Source organism: Silurus meridionalis, chromosome 17, assembly GCF_014805685.1.
Source record: "Silurus meridionalis isolate SWU-2019-XX chromosome 17, ASM1480568v1, whole genome shotgun sequence".
NCBI classification, from domain to species: Eukaryota; Metazoa; Chordata; class Actinopteri; order Siluriformes; family Siluridae; genus Silurus; species Silurus meridionalis.
This window is the reverse complement of record NC_060900.1, coordinates 16,023,287-16,046,884: the sequence shown is the minus strand read 5'-3', so window position 1 is coordinate 16,046,884 and position 23,598 is coordinate 16,023,287. Positions and strand designations below refer to the sequence as shown.

Genomic DNA, 23,598 nt, shown 5'->3' with positions numbered 1-23,598 from the left:
ACCAAACGGAACTTTGGCTGTTTCCACAAGAACGTTTTTGCTTGCGGGATGTTTGTATCATGGCGGATTTTGGTGCTTGATTTGAGACTTGGTGCATCAGTAAAAAAGTTTTAGTATTTAAAAATGATTTTTCGGTGGAGTTTACTTATTTTTTAATATCTGAGCGAAGAAAGGGTGTCGTTAATACATGTTTGTTGCAAAGTTTTTTAATTTCTTTTTTTAACTTTTTTGTTTATTTATTGATTTTCTTGTATTAAAAAAAGGTCTGAAAAAAGCATGCTACATTATTTGTGCGTTAAAATGAATTTACGTCATTAATTTTGACAGTCCTAGTCTAAATATATTTAAGGTCATCTGTAATCAGAAAGAGTAGTGTCATCTATCAAAAATCAAAGCAGCAATTGAGAACATATTAGAGGCTTGGGTTTTTATTAATCAATCCCTTTGGCTTTTCTTTATAACTTTATAACTTTTCTTCCCTCCAGCAAACACAAATATTATCTTGGGATATTATCTATGATCTATGGAAAAGCACTTATATTATTACATAATGCTACTGAGTCCCACAGCTAAAAAATGCCTCATCTTCTAGAGTGGTATTCTTGAGAGATATTGATTGCAGAGCAAGACTGTTAGAGTTGAACTTTAAAAACGGTCTTCTGAGAACTCCAAGTGCATTCACTTTAAATCTTTTAATTGGATGTATGTGGCACCTTCTAGGATTTGTTGTAGATGTAAAGAACCCATGACTGCTTTTGCTGAAATAAGGATAAAGTACACTCAGAAAGTTATTGTATTGAATATGCATTCCAAATTATAACTAGTATGTGTCACATCTGATCACATTTTTGTAATCTTTCCCCTTTGATGGGAAAATACAGCTCTTTTTTTTTATTAAAACATTATTGTGTGTAATGAGAGGACTTCATTCCCTTGGTGAATATTTGGCTCAGTAAGCTTGGCAAATTCACGGGATTAGAACAGCTGCCCTTCACACTGCAAAATAGGATTACAAATTATTTGCTTAAATGCTATAACCAGACAGAGGAGACAGCAGAGAATAAAAACCTAATTGCCTAATTGAAGCTAGTCACATTATGTCATAGGACCACTTTCTGTGAATACTTGATGAAATTAAGGTTAAATCCCAGTTGGGAATTGTCAGACTATTAGCATTTTGATTAGTATTTTAAAGTTGTCCTCCCGTGTGATGGTAACAAGCCCCCTTAGAGCAGTTTATGGGGTGTGCACTATCACTGTTTAAAGTTCCAGCAATTCAAATCTCATGGTCTTCACGAAATGAACAAAAAGCGATCTGTCCCGCATTTGTAATGGAGTCTTAAAATATATAGGCCCCTGTCAAGTGTTTAACTGTTTAATTGTGTTGTGGGTTTCATTAAAAAAATCAATGTAGATATATTTCAATATATATCAAATTGGCTATTTACAGAAAACCTTCAGTGAAATGTAAACCTTATCAGCTGCTCAGAAAATTGTGCATTAGAAAAAAGGGACTATAAATATAAAATATGAGAAAATAAAGAAAAATAAGAAAAAATATGAGAAAATATATTAGATTATGATAAAGTATTAGTAAAAATAGTACAAATATATATAGATGTGCAAAACAGAAGCAACATCAAAATAATATCATTTGGTTTAAAGTGTGTAATACTGGATGCTGCAGTAGAGACACTGAGGGCGCAGAGAGGTGGGGCAGAGCACAGATGGTCTATTCTAGGTTGGATAATGTGTGTGTTATTTTATCAATTCATTTTCAATGAACTGATAGATAGCAGGGGCATCGTGTTTGACCATTAACCGCATTATGTCGGTAATCTACACCTGTAATAATTTATATTTTTAATTGGAAAATAAATGCAAAGTAGAATGAAGAAAGGAAGTGTATGGAAAGTTCTAATCCAAATTTGTTCAGGATGAACTGAGTTTCACCCCATTAAATACAGATTACCTGAGAGAATTATTATTGTATTTTTGTGATAATGGAGTCAGGCATCACAGTTATTTGTTATGTAAATCTTATTCTCTGGCTTCTCTTTTAGAATTGGCAGAATCTCCATCCCTAACACCCCTGTCTCCATCCCTTACACTCTGATTTTGACTTTGCTACTCTATAAAACAAAAAACAACTATAAAACTCTATAAAAGTTACATTTAAACTACATGCAAAAAGTGTTACAGCACATTATTTCACATTTGCTTATTAAATATATAATATATAATTATATAGATATATATAAGAAACACCAGCTGTGGTATAAGAAATGTGTATAAAGGATGTTAGATGCTAAATGCTGAGTAACTTCCTCCTACTTATTTGTGAAAAGACAGCCAGAAGTAAACTAGAAGTAAGCTTTCTGAATATGTAGTAACTAAAGTGTGTCAGTTACATCATGTGCATCAGCAAAAGATTTCGCTATGAATATTGATCTACATTGTACCCAGATGTTCATGGACACCAAGCACATCACACAGGGAAGCTCATATGGGAATGTACATACATGACATGGAAAAGTCTTATGATTATTAAATGTATATGATTCGGATGGTAACAGTAAAGTGATGTAGGGAGTGTTGTGGTCAGGTGCTATGGAGTGACTGACGCTCGTTGTAGTTCTGCACATTTGGTGCTAACCTGACCTGCATCTGTTGAATGTTGTGAATATAAATGCATAAGCAATTTAAATTTTAAAGTTATAAATACAACTTTAGTATTTAATAGACAATGCAAATTATATGAGCTAAACAACTGATGTTTGCATTAGTCTGTTTAAGTTATGCTAAAATGTACACACAGTAGGATGCAAACAATTTACCAAAAGTCAGGGATTTTTATTATACCAGATTAATTGTGCAAATGCTCCTGCAAATAATTTACAAATAAATTTGTTTGCATTCATCTTCACAAATAAAGCATATTGATTAGCATATTCATATTTTCTTATTCCTTCTTATTCAACTTCCTGATACCCTAAAAATTGCTGTAGATGATCAGATTGCATTTACTGACAACAGTATAAGCTCAAGTCTTTATCATTATTCAGCAAACAACATCATTTTAATACCAGAACTAAAAGCTAAAAAGTCTAAAAAAAAAAAGGCTCTCATGCTTATTCTGAAGATCTTTTCATCATTCTCGACACTGTTAGACTTTATAGTATACAGCTGCAGATGGGTAATTATTCGTAATCACACTATCACCCAGAATCGGATGAGTTTTCTTTAAGGACTGTTTCTTTTAAAGGTTTCTTCCTCATGACATTAATTTAATCAAAAGATTAAGAAAGATTTAGTTCAATCTTCCATGACTGAGAAATAAAATCAGATTAGGCAATACTTCCATTAAAACCAAAAATTACTTTATAAATTGATTGTATAAGGAATCTTTCATTGCACATCCCAAGGAGAAATTAAATACCCTCTGTTGGTTACAGTTACAGTCTGGCCTTTGAATGGGCCACCTGTTAACAAAGATCAAGAATCAAAAGTTGTTCATTCACATTGCTTTATATAATAGATGCTGCAGCTGATGCAAATGCATGACATGGACAAGATTCACTTTCTATCTGGCAACATCATGATAAATATATGTTAAGATACTGGACTGAGAAAATACTGAGAATTTCGATAAACACTAAGCAGATGTAGCCATTTTCTATTCTGTAATATGGTTCCTCTTGTCACCTGTGTGTCACAGTTTACCCTGAATTTTTTTTAATAACAGAGTACCCATAAGTCTAAAACAATAGCTTGTAAAATAATAGTTTAAAATCAGTTACCTTTATATATTAATAATGAGTAATGAAATGAGTTTTGTATAGATAATTTACAGGAAAGTGTTTCTTTTTGTATGTTTAATTGTTTTATCTTTAGGGTTTCAAAGGTTATTATAGATCACATGTAAAAGAAAATGGTTTTAGTGTAGAAAACAATATGGATACACGGTCATAGAGGTTGACAAATAACATTTTGATTTTGATGTTTAAGAAAACATGTTGATGTCTTTACCTATTTAGTTTTACACATGCACTGTACTTTATACCATTTTTCACGTGTTAAAATATTTTTTTATATTTTACGCTATAGGATATATTTTAGGCTTTATTTTCATATTTATATTTATCTTGGAATGGCCATACGAATGGTCCATTTTTGCTCTAGGATTGCAGCCTGAATTAAATCCTGACAAATAGTCTTCAGTCACACTCCACACCAAACACTTCAGCTCTGCTTAGACAAACACAAAGCTGACTTTAGGAACCTTACAGTTAGTGGGGGAATGTGGATAGTTTGTGTCATGTACAAACAGAGATGTGGGGGAAACAATGAGCACACAAAGAAAAGAAAGATGAATAAAAGAACATATTTAGGAACATTTCACAAGCCTAACAGTCTAACAGATGTGAGCACTCATGCTGGAACCAATACATACATACATACATACATACATACATACATACATACATACATACATCCATGTACTACAAATTTTACTAGCTGCATTTTCTACAAGGATCATATTGTAGTCAGGGGGAGGAAAATTGAACCTCACCCTATTTAGACATGGAGCTATTTGAAGGACATGGGTTGTGCCCACCACTGAAATAAAGCCTACCTTTCTTCTGGGCAGGTGATTATCGCCCTGAACAGTTGGTGTATTATGCATTTCCTGGGTGGAGGTGGCAGGGAATGAAAGAGAGACAAAAAAATTGTGTACCGTAGCTGTGAACTGGTGAGTGTGAGCAGAACCAGAGTGCTGAAACAATTTGACAGCTGACATGTTGGCAACAAAACTGCAACAACTGTTCAAAATGCCTTGAGATGCTAATTTAATAAATGAAAAACTGCAGAATCTTTGCTAATGTGTATTCATTTGAAAAGCTCTACAAATCAATAATGAACAAACGTCACCACAAATGCAATGATTTTTATTTTTGATGGTAATAACAGTTATAAATTAAAGTAATTCTTCCATCTAACAATGAAAAGACAACAAAGATGTATGATTTGTTGAAATACAACAAATCATACATCTTTGTTGTCTTTTCATTGTTAGACATTGTTAATATTATCAACATTATCATGTTGATAATATTAAATATAAAGCTTTTTTTAAAATAGTATATTTCAATTTAGTTCTTAGGTAAAGTGGGGTAAAAATAAATTATTCAAGTCATCTGATATTTAGATACTGCTTATACATATTTATTAATGTTACTTCATACAGTTAAACTATAAACACTACAGTCTAAACTCATTGAACATATCCATTTACAAGGGCATATACAGTATCTGAAATTACCCATTATAGTGCCAATTTTCCTTTTTTATTTTTATTTAAAAACATTACACTTTCTATTTATTTAAGTGTATGAATGAAAGGTTTGCATTTCACTATGTGAAGTGTAGTTAAAAAAGAAACTTTTTTTAGAAATCCATTGCATCAGTAGCAGTAAAGGTCTTAGAAACAAAGTGAACCCTGTCTACAAATTAGTCTTGTGCTAGGAACTAAACAAAGATGTGGGTTGTGTTTAAGACTGCTGGTTTAATGAGGGCATGGGGGTTGGTAGGATGGGGGGTGTTATTAAGGTGTGGTGTACACTAAACGTGTGCTTGAGCAGTCTGAGCGGTCACTTCCAGATGTGGCCCAAGAATTCACAGTTTACCACAAACACACCACAAAGAAAACCACAACTAAACTAAGAACAGCTAAGCTTACATGTAATGTTCACAAAAAAAGTTATTTTTTACAATTATATTTTACTTTCTGTAAATAATTAACACATTTCAGCTGGCTCATGCTAACATATTATACACAACATAAAGAATACTCCTGTCTAAATAATTTGGGTTTCATTATCACAGTTTTAGTCTTATTAGCGAATGAGTATTAAATGCATTTAAAATAGACTTATTTACCCGACATCAAGCTTATTTATACCACAACTCTGTGCCAGTATATGCTTTTATGCCAGACTGTATAACTATATAATAACACAACAAGATTCCATTGCATAATGTAGTTGGAAAAGACAAAATATTCACTATGTTAATTTAACAAATTTGGTTTATTTTTTCTTAATTTTTTTTCTACACCAATTACATTATGTGGAAATGATCTATCTGTTACTGCTATTTTTGTCATATTGTCTTTAATACCTTTTTAAAGATGCTAATAGCTATACACTCTTGTGTTTCCTGTCTTTTCAGTACCTTTCTCTGTCCAGCTACAAGCATACATTATTTGTTTTTCCACAGCAGTGTGGTTAAAGTTAAGTTCAATAAAAGTAAAACCAAGAGAATGAAAGTAACAAATTAAAAATTATAACAATAATCAAACAGTGAAATATATCTACACTGTGTGTGTGTGTGTGTGTGTGTGTGTGTGTGTGTGTGTGTGTGTGTGCATGCGTGCGTGTGTGTGGGTTTTTAAAAAAAAGCCACACTTCTGTATGTTGAATGTTGTATATTTATGGGTGGGACTATGTAAATTAGGTTACATAGTCCTTTATTAGTGGTTGGAAGGGTTTGTGCCCAGACCACAGAAGCCTTCAGCACACACTGAGTACAAATGGGCATTTGACATACTGCATACCAGTTGGACGATCCTGAACATCCTTGTGGTTATTTGACTTTCTTTAGATTTATCACTTTTCTGAAGATGCTGTGGCTAGATTTCTTGAGACCACTCATTTTTTTGAGTGCTAGTATAGCTGCTGCAAATGCTTACATGGCTTTCCAGTCCACACCCAATCGGTTCAGCCTTTACAATTCTGGAGCCAACTCTGGAAAACCCACTGCTAGACACAAGTGAGTATTATCAATTTACATGTAAGTTGTGTCTTCTTTGTATTATTTACTTTAATTTGTAACTAGTAATATAGCACAGAAGTATCTAATTCTAATGTTCTAATATATATATATATATATATATATATATATATATATATATATATATATATATATATATATATATATATATATATATATATATATATATATATATATATATATATATATATATATGGTTAAGATTCATTATTCCTTTTTTATTACATTTGTTAACAATTAAATTGCATTATTTTTATTTTCACGTATCACCTATTTTTATATTGGAAATAAATAGACATTTTTACATGATAAAATTTTATTTTGTTTTGCTTTAATTCTCCTGCTTTTTTTCTTATAGAAACCATTGTGCATATGTAGTGGAAAAGAGTGTTTCTTACACTGTTCAGAATGGTGCAGCTCCTTATGTGAAGGCAGAGTACAAAAAATGTGGTTGGGGTAAAAAGTGTCCAGGACTAAGGTAAGTGATTGCACAATAATACATTTTTTAATACCACAAATATGACTATTGGTCACTTTACTTGCTTGGAAAAATAAATAAATAAATAAATAGAAAATTCATTCATTAATTTATTTATATTATGTTTAACATATTGAAAATACATGTTCTAACATTAAAATATCACACCTACTTTCAAAGGTACCGGATGTTTTACAAGCCAATGTTTAAAGTTGCACACAAGACAATGACTGAGTTAGAGTGGCGCTGCTGTCCTGGCTTCACTGGCGTTGGCTGTAACATTGGACCCACCGCTTATGGAATGAAAGCAATGCCCCCTTTTAAGGGTTATGTGCCATCTTACAAAGGTTCTATGCCATCTCATAAAGGTCCACAGCCAGCAATGAAAGGTCCTATATCTTCTTACAAAGGCTCTATGCCACCTTTCAAGGGCCCAATGCCTGCCTTCAAAGGACATATACCATCTTATAATAGACCAGTAAATGCCAATGAAGAGCGAGTTTCTTTTAGCAAAGGTCCAATGCCTCCATTTCATTCCATCTATAACAGAAACCTCTGGAATCAACACATGCCCCCCTCTAACACAATGGATGAATATCCAGGCCCTAATGCTGCACCATCTTATCCAGATAGTTCATATGAGACTTATCAGGTGCCTGAAACAGATCATCCAGATACAGTGTTGGAAGATGACAATCCTTTGACCGGAGATCAAGATTCTGTAATTGATCACATTTTAGAGGATCAGGGACCAGTAACAAACTACCAGGATTCCATTGCAGATCAACAACAATCTATTTCACATGCAGAGACAAAGCCAGTTCCTGAAACCCAGGCATCTTCAGGTGACAGTGAACCAAATCAGGGTGAGATTAAGTTTTTAAACACTTTAACATATATGTTTTCAAACAACAAATAAAATATTGAAATTCTGTAGTTTCAAGGTGTGACAGGTCATTATTTGTTACTTTATCCTAGATTAGATTCATATTTTACCTTTTTTTTTAACAATTTCTCTGCATTTCTACACCACAGCTGTTGAAGAGAACAGTGTCAGAGTTGAACGTTTAAATCAGATGGAAGAAGATGTGCAACGAATTTCTCTTGGTCTTGAGACACTTCGTGCTAAAGTGACTGGCTTAGAAGACCACCTACGTGCCTCACTTCGAGAAGATGCAAACCGCATGATCTCTACCCTTCTATCTGCAGCTCCAGCTCCCATAGCTGCTGCATCTCAGGATATGACTATTGGTTTTGGAGACCTGCCTGGGGGAGCACCAGATTTAGAGGGCTCAGATGCCATAGGTCAGTTCCCAAACCTGGGTGAGTTGGCTGAAAAGGTGGCAGAGCTGCATGCTGAGGTACTGGCTAAGAACACAGATCTTATGGAGTTAAAAAAAACAGTACTGGACCATGAGGATGTCCTGCAAAGGTTATCTGGTGAGGCCGTGAATTTCACAGACTCTAAACAAGCCCTGGAGGCACTTTTGGAGACCAAGTTTAGTAAGGTAGGAGGAGCGGTCCTAGGAGAGTTTGACAAGCGTGTGGACACTGCAGAGCAGCGCTGTGAGGATCGGGTAATGGAGGTACAGCTCCAGTGCAAGAAACATCTAACAGATGGGCAGGAACAGCTAGAGCAGGTCGTGAATGGTAGCATGACTGCCATAAAAACAGAGCTTGCAACCATTTATGCTGAGCTCCAATCTCTAGAACCTGAAGATGCTTGCTGCATGGCAATGTCTGGTATGACTGAAAGGGTGGTTCTTCTAGAGCAGTCAATGGATGGTTTAAACCAGTCCCAGGTGCACCTTCAAGCTGTATTAGGTGGCCACAAGGACCATGTAGAAGGTATGATAGAAGGTAGACTGGCCTATGTGGAGTCACTTCTGAATACAACAGAGAAGCAACAAAGAAGTTTTGGTGGAAGAACAGCTAGAATCCCAGATGACTGGGTGGAGGAAAAGGTTAAGGAGCTTGAAATTCGCTTGTTGGCTGCCATTGAGGAACTGAGTAATACTACTTCTCCAGTTCTGTTTGAAGGTCTTACAGTCCCCACTTTAGACACAGAAGTCAAGTCCCTCAAAGACAAGGTAGAGGTGGATCTTGACCTTATTCAGAAGCAGATTAAATCTCTTGAACTTGTTTGCAGTTCGTCTTGTGCTCAACAACCAGTCCTTACAGGATATGCTGCAGCAGTAAAAACTGTTGACGAGAAAGACAAGAAAACACATGAAAAAATAAATGGGCAGCTCAATGCACAGACAGAAAGATTAGACCATTTGAATGCCACTTTAAATTCATTGCTCATGCAGCTGACTGAGAGAGAAGAAGACAAGGAACTTCAAGGTGAGGTAACCCTGCTGAAAGTAAGCATGCACTCTGTAAATCACACTCTTTGTGGACTAAAAGAATCGTTTGGGAAAGTGGTGAACGAAGTTGGACAAACTAACCTTACCTGGCACGAGCGAGAGGAAAGGCTCGCACAGCAGGTTAAAGGTGTGGTGCAATTAGTTGGACGGCAGGCCTCTATGTTGGGTGCTGGGGAGAGGAGGCTAACTCGTCTGAAAGGCGAGTTACAGAATCTACGACGCAGACTGGCTTCTGAGCTCCAAGCCTGTCGCTCAACTGCTCTGGGAGTCCAGAAAGAGGTGACTGATGTAGGGGGACGTGTGGCCCTAGTAGAAGGTCAGTGTGGTGGCTTGTCACAGCTGTCTGAAGACTTGGAGGTGATCCGAGGAGAACTAGAGAAACATTCAGATGGATATTTTTCCCAGGTCAACAGTACTCTTGTCAGTCATTCCCTCCAGCTATCTGCGCTTAGAGATGGCATAAAAAACTGCACTAAGGCATCTGGGTTAACAGGGAATCAATACATGCCAGTAACTCAGCAATGGGAAAAACAACACACTGATGAACCACATAAACCTAGAGGTGACCAGTTTATAGATCCCACAGAGGTGTAAGATAAAAAGTTCTGGAAATCTCCATAATATAGGGAAATATATTTAAATGCTACACAAAGGCTAAGATGCATATTTAATTAATTTTTACTAAATTAAGTTCTTGGAATTTATATATACTGTTTATACTTTTTGTACTGATTGAAATTTTATGGTCCATTTTGTTTCTGTGAAGTCTGTAATACTAGACACTGAACATTAATGTTTGTCTACAATGTCCTTCGACTTTTTTCTTCGCTTTTTATACTGTCATTTTTATTTAAAAAAGTTTTTATATTGAAACAAAGTATTTTAAATTTAAAATGAAATAATGCAATGTTTTAGAATAACGTGGAAATGACTATGGAAACATCTTGTTAGATATTCATAGCACATGTGGTGTTACTAAAACAAGGAAATAAATAAGGAATTGATTTGAAAAGTACAGCTGTTGATGGAAACTTGTATACATTTTATACTTTCATTTTCTCAACTTACTGCAGTGTTCTAGTACACCATACTGAAAACATCACTGGACAGTTTGACTGATATTCATTTCAAAATGATAGCAAGACAAATAACTCAATACACATGTGAAAATATCTAAGAATCCTTGTGTACATGAAAAAGACCACAATCTTGTTCTCAAGGACCTCATTTACATGGTTACCTGAACCTGATAATAGTCAGCTACAGGTTGAGCCAAAACAAACATAACACAAGATAGGTATATAAATAAGTAACTGGCAGTAAATGTTTATTTCAAGGAAGATGGTGGGAGGAAATGTTTCCATTTATACAGGAGAAGCAGATAACAAATAAATGAAATAAATATTATCTGTTGCTCAGTGAATTTGCATGTTGCAAGACCCAAAACTGATGCTGTGCACTGAATCACAGATAACTCTAATGCATCTTTTCAGTTGGGCAAGCCTAATAGGCATAACAAGCAGTATTAAGGACCTACAGGCAAAAGGTAAGATCTTAGTGCTCTTTCGCCCCAAAGTGCGATTTCTTAAAACATTAGCCTAATGTTGACCCCAATGGGACACAAACCCACATTTTCAGCAGCAACAGCTTATGCTTAATCTATTAGGCCTCTGGGCCAACATGAGACGAATTCTAATGAAATGATTTCAAACAAACATGGTACCAAAAAAAACAACAACAGCTTGGTGTTGGCAAACCAAGAAAAAGAAGAAGCTTCTGGCCATTCTATACAGTTTTTTTCAGAGTGTGATGTCAAGAACAACAACATTTAAGTTTCTAGTGGACAAAGATGAATTCAAAGAGATTTCAGTATGTAGTCATTTCCCCAAAAATTTATAAACATTCAGAGGCCAGGTGGAGGGAAAAACTATATCTTTCTTTGTTCAACAATCATAATGAGGAGACAGGAGATAGTAAAGAAATACAATAGATTAATTAATCAAGTAGTGAGATTACCTCAATAATAGCAAAACGTTTCACAGGTTGGTGTTCTGGAGCACACACAGATGTTTCTTTAACAGGTCAATAAGAAAGAACATCAGTCTTGACTTCAGAGAAGCAACTGCTTACTGCTTTTCCTCTATTTTTTGTGTTTACGCCAGCTAACCAAGCTTACACTTTCATATAAAGAACAGTACACTAATTCTTTATTCATTTTGAATGTGCAACAGTCCATCATAATAATGGGGCATAGCACCATATTACAGTATTTAAGCATTCTCCGAAATAATTGCAAGCACATTGTAAAATGAATTCCAATAGATGGTAATATTGGTCCACTAGGCTTTTATTAAACATTGAAAATTGTGCGGTCTGCAGAATTGCCCGTGGTCTTGTATGATCAAGAAAGGAGACTTTAATTTTTCAACAGGATAACTTATTCTTTATTGAATTTTTCTTCATGGATTCCATAGAACAATACAACAGAATTTCTGGATAATTTTGGTGATTTTTCAACATGGTCATATTCACTGTCATCAACATCATTTTAACGCTAAGAATATATTATACACAATAAATACAGCACAACCCAAAGGCATTGAGAGTTTCACGAGACGGACCAAACACCACTTACAACAGAGTAGTTGAATAGCATATTTATTAGGGAGAGAAGGAATGGGACAGATTAGAGAGAGCAAGAGAGAAGACAGAATAAAAAGAAAAAGCAAGGTGCTAAGGCTGTGGGTTCACAGGCTTTCTAGATCTACTCAGAAGCTAATCAAATTGCCTTACACCCATGGAACACGAGCAGTGTGCAAATATTAGATGACACCCAGTCATAAATTTAATCAAGCTAGACATATGCGCACGTGATCATGCATAACTACCGAGCCGCTCATCATACAAATATCTAACAAATTAATGCCAAATAAATGCACTGATTGTAAGGGACTGAGAATGACTGTTTTGTTCCTCAGCCATTAGACAGTGTATATTCATCTTTCTTGCATATAGATTACTGCAGCTTAAAAAATTTATAATTCAAGGCTGATATCATACAAGAAAGTGTAGATATACAAATCACATTTCTGTATGCGCAAACTGATGTTCATGCTTGTAGCTTGAAACACACAAGTTAGTCTGAATGGAAAATGCAGGCTGGTCTACAACAATCCAGTCAGTTTCAACCAATTTCCAAAGAGCTTACACTATCTAATAATGCCAGATTGGCATCTGCATATTGATTGATTGGTCAAGCAGATAAACCAGTCTACTCTGACATCTATATTATGCAAGTACTTTAATCAGTCCAGTTAGTGCATATACAGATGTTATATCTTTAAATTGATTTGCTGTATAACATAAAATATTAAATTATTAGATTGCAAATTTTGCATGGCATATACATATATATATTTACAAATATCTTTGAAAATATATTTCAGTATAACTACACTAAAAAAAGCGAGTGTTTCAAACTCTTTTAGACAAACTAAGGTTTCAAAAAGAGATTTCAGTGAGTGTATGAATGAGAAAGGGAGAGAAAGAAGGAAAGAGTAAAAAAAAAAAAGGGGACAAAACAGGGAAACTGCTAATTGAAACTGGCACATTTATCTAGACTACCAACAACTCTATACACAGTACTGATTCTCTGTCTGGCGTCCACACTACACTAAAAATGTCTAGTAGTACAGCAATCCCCCAACTGCATGAAATAGCACACTTTTGAGCGGCATAGGAAATGAAGTTTAGTATTTAGGGGCTACTTAACACACTTATCACACGTGCTCATATTGCAGAAAATCAAGTTGTAAAGAAAATAAAAAAATACTGCGAGATAGTTTTGAGTGTCAAAGATAATTTGGAGTTTGGTCTCATATAGCCTATTGCTTTCAGCAGAAATGTCTTTAAACTCAATGACCAAAATAAATAAATAAATTAAATAAAATATGGGTGAAAAAAAAAATAATTAAAACTCTTCTTCAGTGAATATCTATGTAACTTCTCAGAGAACTTTCTCCATTGGGTTCAGAGCTCATTATCATAGTTAGTTTCATCATCAGTGAACTTCCCTAAACATAACATACTATAATAGAACAATCCCATACAGATCTTTAGGAAATATGTGTATATATTTGTTCATATTAATATTTTTACAGCACAGACAAATACATTCTCTCAAAGTTTAGCATAGCTATCGTCAACATCATCAATTTAAAATTTATATAGCAATTATCTATATATCTTTTTTATATATTTTATTTATTTTAGTGTATCCTCATCCCATCATACCTAACTTTTGATTTTGATATTACACATCACAATAAAGAACAGCACACAATTAATCCTTTCTTTTTCTCCTAACCTACATCTTTCTTTCTTTATCACCTGCCCCCTTCCCTCCCCCCAATCATTACGTCCACAGACATATGCACAAACACACAGACAAGGAAGAGTGTAGGTGTGTGGGTAGGGTTTAGTTGCCACACTCCCTTGGTCACACGATCACCCTCTTTCTGTGGAGAAGAAGAGTGGGTAAGAAGGGTAAGAAGAAACAGAAGGTGAAAAAAAGGGTGTGTACATATATATGTATATGGAGTTATATATAGCCCACTGGATTTCACTGAAGTTTACATTTTAACAGCTATATTCACACAAGTATCTAAATGTAGTAATAAATAAAAAATAAAGAGCACTCACAAGCCTCCATCTCCCTCTTCCACTGCTGTGTCCTTACATCTGGTTGGCGAAAGAAGTGGGCGCCCCCTGCTGGTTGTAGCCGCCCTGGTTGTAATCCCCACCCTGGTTGTAGCCCTGCTGGCTGTAATCAGGTTGATAGCCTCCCTGGGAGCCCGAGTACATATCGGGCTGCTGCCCATAGCCCGGCTGGCCGTAAGAGTCAGGAGCCGGCTGCTTCTCCTGGGCAGGTGGCTGGCGCATGAAAGGAGCAATGATACCGGTCTCTTTAAACACGAACCAGATGTTGCCCGCCCACAAGATCAGATTCAAGAAGCCAAAGACCTGGAAGTGTAAAAACAAGCATTACACACACACACACACACACACACACACACACACACACACACACACACACAAGCACAGTCTTTCGATCTATCTATCGACCTATCTAACTATGGTCAATACAAGGCCCCCAAATCATATTCAGTTTGATACCTAGACGGAAGGAATGTGCCCAAGACTCATTATTTATTGTTTACTACATTTGACACTGGCAAAGAGCAAGAAATCTTTTTAACTTTTACTTGTTTCTCTCAGGTTGTTTGTGGATTTAGAGAAATCGTACGACTGGGTGCCGAGAGAGGAGTTGTGGTTTTGTGTAAGGAAGTCAGGTGTTTCTGAGATGTATGTGAGAGTTTTCCGGAACATGTATGAAAACAGTGTGACAGCAGTGAAGTGTGCAGTAGGAACGACAGACTGGTTTAAGGTGGAGGTTGGATTGCATCGAGGATCAGCTCTGAGCCCTTTCCTGTTTGCAGTGGTGATGGACAGGTTGACGGACGAGGTCAGACAGGAGTCTCCATGGACTATGATGTTTGCGGATGATATTGTGATTTGTGGTGAGAGTAGGGAGCAGGTTGAGAAGAGCCTGGTGAGGTGGAGGTACGCTTTGGAGAGAAGAGGAATGAAAGTCAGTAGGAGTAAGACATAGTACATGTGAGTGATTGAGAGGGAGAGAAATGGAATGGTGCAGTTGCAGGGAGAAGAGGTGGTGAAGGCGGAGGAGTGATTTGTAATAGAATGGTATCTGCAAGAGTGAAAGGAAAAGTTCATAGGTCTGTGGTGAGACCTGCGATGTTGTATGATTTAGAGACAATAATATTGACTAAAAGACAGGAGGTGGAGCTGGAGGTAGCAGAGCTGAGATTTTCATTGGGAGTGATGACGATGGACAGAATTAGAAACGAGTTTGTTAGATGGGCCGCGCATGTAGAACGTTTTGGAGACAAGGTGAGGGAGGCGCGATCGAGATGGTTGGGACATGTGCAGAGAAGGAACATTAGGTATATCCATAGAAGAATTCTCAGGATGGAGCCACCAGGAAGAAGGAAAACAGAAACAAGGAGGTTTGTGGATGTGGTGAGGTAAGGCATGCAAGTAGTTGGTTTGAAAGATGCAGATGTAGAGGACAGGGGGGTATGGAGACGGATGATCCGCTGTGGCGACCCCTAATGGGAGAAGCCAGAAGAAGAAGAAGATTCATTTCTCTCAGGTCTGAATGAGCAAAATCCTAATTAAGGTCATAAGTGGAACATTAAAGCTATAACAAAAATAAAATTTTTGCAAACATACGACACATTCGTTAGAGAAAATCAATCAAACACAATATTTTTTCTAGAAATATTTAGAATTTAGTTACTGAATTTCTTCACATCATGATGTAGTACTATTTGTTGCTTCAGAAACTAAAGACAAGACAGCCAGATCAAGCACACTTTACTCACCACAGAGGTGTTGAGGCCGGACATGACAGGGTCATGAACCTCACCACAGCTACTGCCTTCCAGTTCACAGGCCGGGATAAGTTCAATCACCGACTCTGGGTCTGTGGCCGTTTTCACGTCTGACAAACCCTTCGCCCATGCTGCCGAGCTCACAAGCCACATGAAGGTGAATACACATGTGACACCAAAATCCTAAAAAGAAGAACATTATAATATGAAGCACCTTTATTATAATACAGTGGAACCCGGTTATCTCGACCTCGGTTATCTCGACAACCCTATTAAGTCGACGTTTTTGAAGTGGAACCGCCAAATTCTCGCGTTTTCTTAGCATTTTTAATCGGTTATGTCTTTTTTTAATGTCGCCGAACCCTAATATCTCGAGCACAAGGGGGGAAAAATTTGCCATTTAACGTCGGTTATCTCGTGCAGCCGCAGAAGAACTCATGAAGTGGCAGAAAAATCAAGGCTTACAGCTGCTACAGGTGTTGTATTGTATACTGGTGAATCTCTGCTGTTAGTTAGTGCACATATGCCTTTTGTTGTTAAATTTTATGCGATGAACGGGAGGCGAAAGCCGCGCTTGGCGGCGCGGAACGTGTGATGACCATCCAAGATCATAGAATGAACCAGATTGGGGGAGGGGGCGGTAGGGGGAGATCCGTGATGCGCTTTGGGAAGAAAAGCGCAGCCGTTGAGAGAGTGCCGGTGGGAAGACACGTACCGGGATACTCATGCGCGATAACAACGACCGCCGTGAACCAACATATACCAACAATAACGGACAGTGAGAGTGTGGAAGTTTAAATAGGAGCTGGTGATGATGATAAACGAGCACCATATGTGCACGATTGAAGCCGCGGGAGCTTCAGAGAAAGCGGCCGAGAAAAGCTGACAGATAAACATGTACTGTATGTATTTTTATAGCATGCCTTCATCAAACAAATCGCGGCAACGCTGTTGTGTAAAAAACCCTCCAAAAACACGTGCATGCACATTCTCATTTATTAACGCACATCATGTACATAAAGAAATTTCAAGCACGTTAATATATTGCCGCCATTTTGATTTTAGTTTATCTCGATCATCGGTTACCTCGATGCTTTTTGGCACCCCCCTAGGACATCGACATAACCAGGTTCCACTGTATATAGCATCTTACTTTGTTGGTAGATTTTTTTTAAAGGGGCTATAGATATAATGAACTCACAATCAGTGGCCCTTTGTTGTTTTCACGGTATTTCTCAAAGGCAAAGATATAGATGCTAAGAGCTGCCATGGAGTACAGGAAAGCAAAAACACCAATGGTGACGAAGAACTCAGCAGAGGAAGAGTGGTCACCCGTAAGGAACAAACGCTCAGTCCTTCCCTTGCAGGTTGGAGCATCAAAGTACACTTGATGGAGCCTGAAAATTGTTTAATTGTTTATAATCAGGGTACCAAAATATTAGAAAAACTGTTTGAATTTGAATCTGTTTTTCATATGTACATGTATGCATTATTTAGTGTCATGTCAATTACCATAAGGTCAAGAAATACAAATTAATTTAAACATTATAAACACACTGAGCATGTCATTTACCTGAATGGGTAGTCAAAGTCTACATTTATTCTTGGATTACTCTCTGATCTGTTTTTGCACTCCACCTTTATTCGAAAAGAGCCTGAGTAAGTCCCACAGGTGGAAAATGCGAAGATGGCAAACACCTAAAGGCATAAACACAAATGTACTGTACAGTATGGTGTCTGTAAAATCATGTCTATAAATAAATAATCAAAGTTCAATCATTTCAAAATATTTTGCCTACAATTAGAAACATGTTTAATAAAAATTACCTTTGTATTCGACCAAATTTAATTGCAAAAAACTTACACAACATTAATTCAAAGTACATTTGAGAATATCATTGAATACAGAATTTAAAAAGATTTCCTGTTCTGTCTTAAATTTGTGAGCCTGAATCACTAAGAGATCTCACACACTGTGGTGTGGGCTGCAGTTTGAGGAGGGTTAAATGAAAAATGGAGCTATTCAATATCACAGAGATCCATGGCCATCTGTCACACAGTGGAAATGGAGTCTGGTTGGATACAGCCACACACTGCAGATCACTGCAGCAAACAGGTTGAACTAAGACAGCGGACTTAATAATAAGTTAATAACTTGATAATACTAGTATACTTTTGTTTTAAAAAATCAGATAGGAAGATATGAATTGTAGCATTAAGTCGATTTGGTTTAAATAAATTAAAGAATGCAAGTGGCTCATATTTACACAATTACTATCACATTGTTAGTCATCTTAGAATGAAATGAACATGCCCTTAAACCATTTAATATTACAAAATGATAACGTCAATTTTCTCAAACGTCACTGTTCATTTTAGTGTTACATACATTTCTCAATACAATTTTTTTTTTTCATCTGATGCAGTAAAGGAAACATTACATTACATTCAATGCCACAAGCCAGTTAAGTTCAGTTCTGTTGTTCAGTAGACAATTTCTTATCAGTGTTAATAAATATGCATTTACACTCGCTTACACAAAGACAATAAAATAATAATGCTGAGATTTGCATCTCAGCACCACCAGATGTCACTACTATGCTAGTATGATACTACACCTCCCAGCTGAATGAATCCTGCAGGATATCTTAACATGTGAGCCTATACAATGGACTCCTACATGGTATGAGAAAATCACATGATAAAACAGCAGTGGGTTTAATTGCTTGCAAGTCAGTTGTGATGTATTCGTCACACTAAGTTGTTGTTTTTTTTTTGCGTAGGTAAGCACCTACCAATGAATCATAAATGAAGATACATAAAGAGATGAAAAAATTATTGAAAAGAGCTAAGGCAAAGATGCTTTATTCACATTTTTTGTCATTGTGTTTAACAATATTACATGGCTAATACAAATATACAGTTGAAAATTAAGATTACAGTTAAAAAAACACCTACCCATTGCAGAACCTTGATGAAGCCCAGAGGTACTTTCAGCACCCTGAATTGTCCGTTAGCCACTAACTGTAAAATAAAAACAATAAATATATTCAATTTGGATAAGTAAGAAAAAAGATTACAACCATATGCTAGAGGAATGAAAGCAACCTATGTGCATGCTTGAGGTGAAAAGGTGACTGTTTTCTGGGTATCCTTGGTCATTTTGAGCCAACATAACACTACTAAGAGCTAATTATATATGTCTTATGAATCACAGCCAATTACATTTTGAATTCTCAAACATACTGTACTGGCCATTTAAAAAAGGATGCTTAAAAGTATAAACAATCCACAATGTAATGAGGTTCCAATATACATTAGGACTGAATGAAAAGATATAGAAATTGGTCAGCATAGTCAGGCCATTAGAATAGGAGTTTTTAAGACTTTAGAGCCTGGAAAATGGTGATATGGAGTTAGCAGCATTACAGGTAGCCAAAAATTAAGCGCTTGTCACAATAGGGATTTGTATATAAGGCATGATGATAATGTGTCTCATATAGTGACTTGGTCATTGTTATGTCGTGAAATCCCCCAGTTTCTTTTTATTCTCAGATTAATAGATCTGATGTTTAATTGCAGCTAGTTGGTAAAAATTATACTATAGGACACATACTAAGCACTGCCAGAAACACATAATGCAGGTAAACATTCTTAGAAGGCTGAGTGGTGTGTGGATTTTCAACAACATGGCTAATATTGTTTTCCAAAAACCATGTGCTTATGCACAAGGGCACCCCAGGTTTGCTGGCTACTAATGATTAAAAAGTGAGCTTATCTCTATGGCATGCAGTTCTTCCACTTTGTTTAGAAAGACAGTTTAAGAGCTGCACCATTTCAGTTTTAACATCTTGCATAGACTCATAAAGAAAGACTTTGGGGCAAAGTGCAAAGTGGAAGATAAAGGTACCCTGCTCACCTCAATAAGATGAGAAGTGGTGACAAGCCATTCATATCACTGTGCCATACTGCACTGTCCACCATATACACCCCTAGTGTTGATGAGGACTTGCCTGTACATGTGTCTTGTCCCAGCAGGCTGTTGGGCTCCACCAGGGAGCGAAATAACAGTCCATAGCTGACAATTAAATGATCTGGAATTGACGGGGGAGTGTACCTTGTGCTTGGCAAACATATCCCAGAACTGAGATGCCACTGCTGATTCCTCTATCAGATCTATGTCCAATTTGCTGAACCATTAGGCAGACTTAGTAGGAGAGCGGCTCTCAGTAAAGCTATGTCTCAGAATAGTTAAGAGGAACTAAAGAACTGGATAAACCACCATCAGCTGCAACAAGTTGATGTATTTTTAATTCACACAAAGTGCCCGTGCAGTACTACACTGCCCCATCCAATGATTTAGGAATCCATGGTGATGATCTTCCTCTGAAGGGACATCACTCCCATCTCAGATGAGATTTCCCACTCCCTTTAATGACAAAAGCCTTATGCTCCAAGCGAGAGCTTTTTAATCTGAGGTCTGGCTACAATTTCATAGGCACTTCCCAAAAGTCTCTCTGTACCAGTGGATACGAAGGAACAACAAAGTGGTTAACATTCCCACTTAATCAAGGTTCATGCCAACTTTTGTGGCCTTTTTTATGTTATGAAGCTCTTTACTGAACCCACTCTTAGTCTGATCACTGAAATGTATGTAATAAGGGTAAATATATCTTAAATGGCATGCTCCATTGACACAGGAGGTCAGTTGTCCAATTATAGCAGTATCCTTACGCCTCAGGTCATTAAAGGTGACAGCATTGCTTGGCATTAGACAGAGGCTAAATGGTATGCCTCCCTCTTGGAAGGAAAACCTCAATATTATCTGTCACCCAGTAGGTGACAGAAAGCTGAGTGCCATACTGAGTATGATGGGAGCAGATTTTTCAATAATATGCCAAATACAGACCAGCAGGGGCCAAATGAATTATTCTATATTTGGTTCCATCATAAGTCATGCCCTCGGTCACAATCAACCACAATCATGATGGGGAAGAAAAGTTGCAGTATGGTTACACTATATACGTTATTACTTTTTGTAAAATATCTGTAGAGGGGTTAAATTCTATACACAGTATATTTTACGTTTTTGATGCCTTTTTTTTTTGCTAGTTACGTACCTAGCTACACAGCTTAAACCTATTGATCACTTTATTCTAATCAGGAGAAGGACTGATAACTATCAACCTGAAAGGTGATAATTAGTATTTAAATACATTTTAAAAATCTCATGGGGTTGAGAATGTGGCTTTTTAAAATTAAGAGTAAGATTTGTTGAAATGCTGATACAAGTGGTAGGACTCTACTTCATTCACCCCTATAGTGGAGATTATTGTAACCATTACGGTTATAATGATCTTGTTTAACAAACAGTAAACTTATAATAATAATCACCTTGAGACAGCTTTGCAAGACAACTACTGCCATATTCTGTTTTGCTTCTAGGACATTGCAAGTGCAAATGTAATAACTGGCATTTAATAGGACATTTATGCTTGCTGTACAAAGAAACGTTTCATAAGGGGCATGTCTATTATTAAATGAACATTCTTCTAAAATACATAAACTAAGAAAGACACATATGTCAAACACACAGGTGATATGTGCTTGCAGTTCTCTCAATAGGAACATTTGCACCTGTCCATTCAATTAATTGTCCAATCAGCTAATGGCCAGCAGCTCAATGCAAAATATCATGCATTTTAGGAGATTGAGCTAATCAATCATCATTAGTTAGAAAGTGTGAGGTTGTTAGTGCCACAAGGGCTGGTTTGGGTTTTTCACCAGTTGACAATTTGCTGTGATTTTAACACAGAACAATCTATACAGCTTATATAACATGAAGTAAAAAAAATAAAATCCTTCAATTCTGCAACCAAACATGCCTTATTGATTAGACCATTCAGAGAGAATCAACAGAACGGTTTTAGCTGACAGGAAGTCCTCATCAAGTTAAGTAAAAATTGTAAACCTTGAGTTGGATGTCCTCTGAAAGCAAATAGCAACACAGGGTTACATTTGAAGTCTACGGTGGAAACTGGCTCACCGAAACTGGACAAGGGAAAATTTGAAGAAGAAAAAAATAATAATAATAAGGTGATATTCAATAAGAGAGTTGTAAGCACAGACCAGGTACTCTGAATAAGAGAGGTTTTGGATAAAATCTTTCAAAACAGGGTTTTAAATGTGTACAAAATCCGTTTTGAATAAATGATTAGAAGCAATACAGAACGATTTTGTATTTGTAATTGTTTTTGTTTTTTTCTGTTGTTCAGGTGATCACTAAGAGAATCATAAACACAGGCCCATTAGACTGAATGTGACCCATCTGCAATGCACATTATACTAATGATAATTCAGAAATGATCATTCGGTGCTAAACAACAACAAGAACCACAGCAACATCAGTGGGTTTTTTAGGGCCCCAGTGGTGTGTGACTGTCATATCCGAAGACAAGGAGGAGGGAGTGACGTCAGAAGGCGCGGCTGAAGGCGACACCAGAGACTTTCAACATTCCAATCAATACAATCTTACGATTTATCTCCTTATTCAACCTGCGTCGCTTCACAACACCGTTTTTACTTTGCAATTAACAAACAAACAAATGTAACAGCACTCACATCCTCCAAATTCAGCACTGATGATAGATCAAGGTGACTAAAGCACACATATATTTTGCACTTAATCACATATATTGTTTTTGCAAGCCAATGTGGCGTCTATAGAAAAATAGAAAGACAGGTGGCTTTGAATGGAAATGATGGTCTGAGTCACACAAGCGGCTCTCGGGAAAATCAGCTGCCATTTTCCACAGCAGCTCTTTAGTCGGAGCTGCATTTCATCCCAAGGCCTTTTCTTTCCGTGCGACGGATTTAATGCGCTTCCTTTATTAATTGCCATTAAACCGAATCCACAGGTTAAACACCCTTTTCTTTTTATCGCATGCTTGAAATAAAAAAAAAATATTTTTTTTTTTACATTTTATTCATAAATAAATAATATATAACATATCAATCAGAACAACCTCTGCAACATGGAAAAAATATTAATATCATATCTAAATATAATACTTTTAATAATATAATATCTTAAAGAATGCACGAATTTTAAAGGGAAAAAAACTCGAATGTGTAGAGCATCAGCAGGGTATTCCTATTTTATATTCTGCCATTCATTTACAAACGCATCTTAATAACTGACCATAATAAAACGGATGTATGATCGTGTTACACCTACATTCCTGTAACACTGATACAATATGGGATTTATTCTGCCCGAAATGTCTTACCTGGTTTACAATGTCCATCTTTGCTGCTTGCGGCTAGATTAGAGAAATAGAAAAGCGGTGGGAGGTAAAGGCAGCGACAGAAACAGCCTACACAGGAGAGGGGAGGGGAGGGGAGGCGAGAGCATCACCGGAACAGC

The 23,598-nt window shown here is 36.6% G+C and overlaps 2 protein-coding genes across 2 annotated transcripts; one reads left to right on the top strand and one right to left on the bottom strand.

Moving 5' to 3' along the window:
• Positions 1 to 6,576: 6,576 nt before the first annotated feature.
• emilin3a (elastin microfibril interfacer 3a) lies at positions 6,577 to 10,563 on the top strand. The gene is made up of 4 exons (XM_046871758.1): positions 6,577 to 6,831; positions 7,211 to 7,330; positions 7,511 to 8,196; positions 8,366 to 10,563. Exons 1-4 carry the CDS (start codon positions 6,683 to 6,685, stop codon positions 10,291 to 10,293), a joined length of 2,883 nt encoding a protein of 960 aa, XP_046727714.1. The 5' UTR covers positions 6,577 to 6,682; the 3' UTR covers positions 10,294 to 10,563.
• A 1,556-nt stretch (positions 10,564 to 12,119) lies between these two features.
• sypa (synaptophysin a) lies at positions 12,120 to 23,597 on the bottom strand. The gene is made up of 7 exons (XM_046872167.1): positions 23,462 to 23,597; positions 19,131 to 19,196; positions 17,746 to 17,870; positions 17,374 to 17,569; positions 16,164 to 16,355; positions 14,401 to 14,721; positions 12,120 to 14,216 (listed from the first exon to the last, which is right to left on the bottom strand). Exons 1-6 carry the CDS (start codon positions 23,477 to 23,479, stop codon positions 14,434 to 14,436), a joined length of 885 nt encoding a protein of 294 aa, XP_046728123.1. The 5' UTR covers positions 23,480 to 23,597; the 3' UTR covers positions 12,120 to 14,216; positions 14,401 to 14,433.
• Position 23,598: the final 1 nt, after the last annotated feature.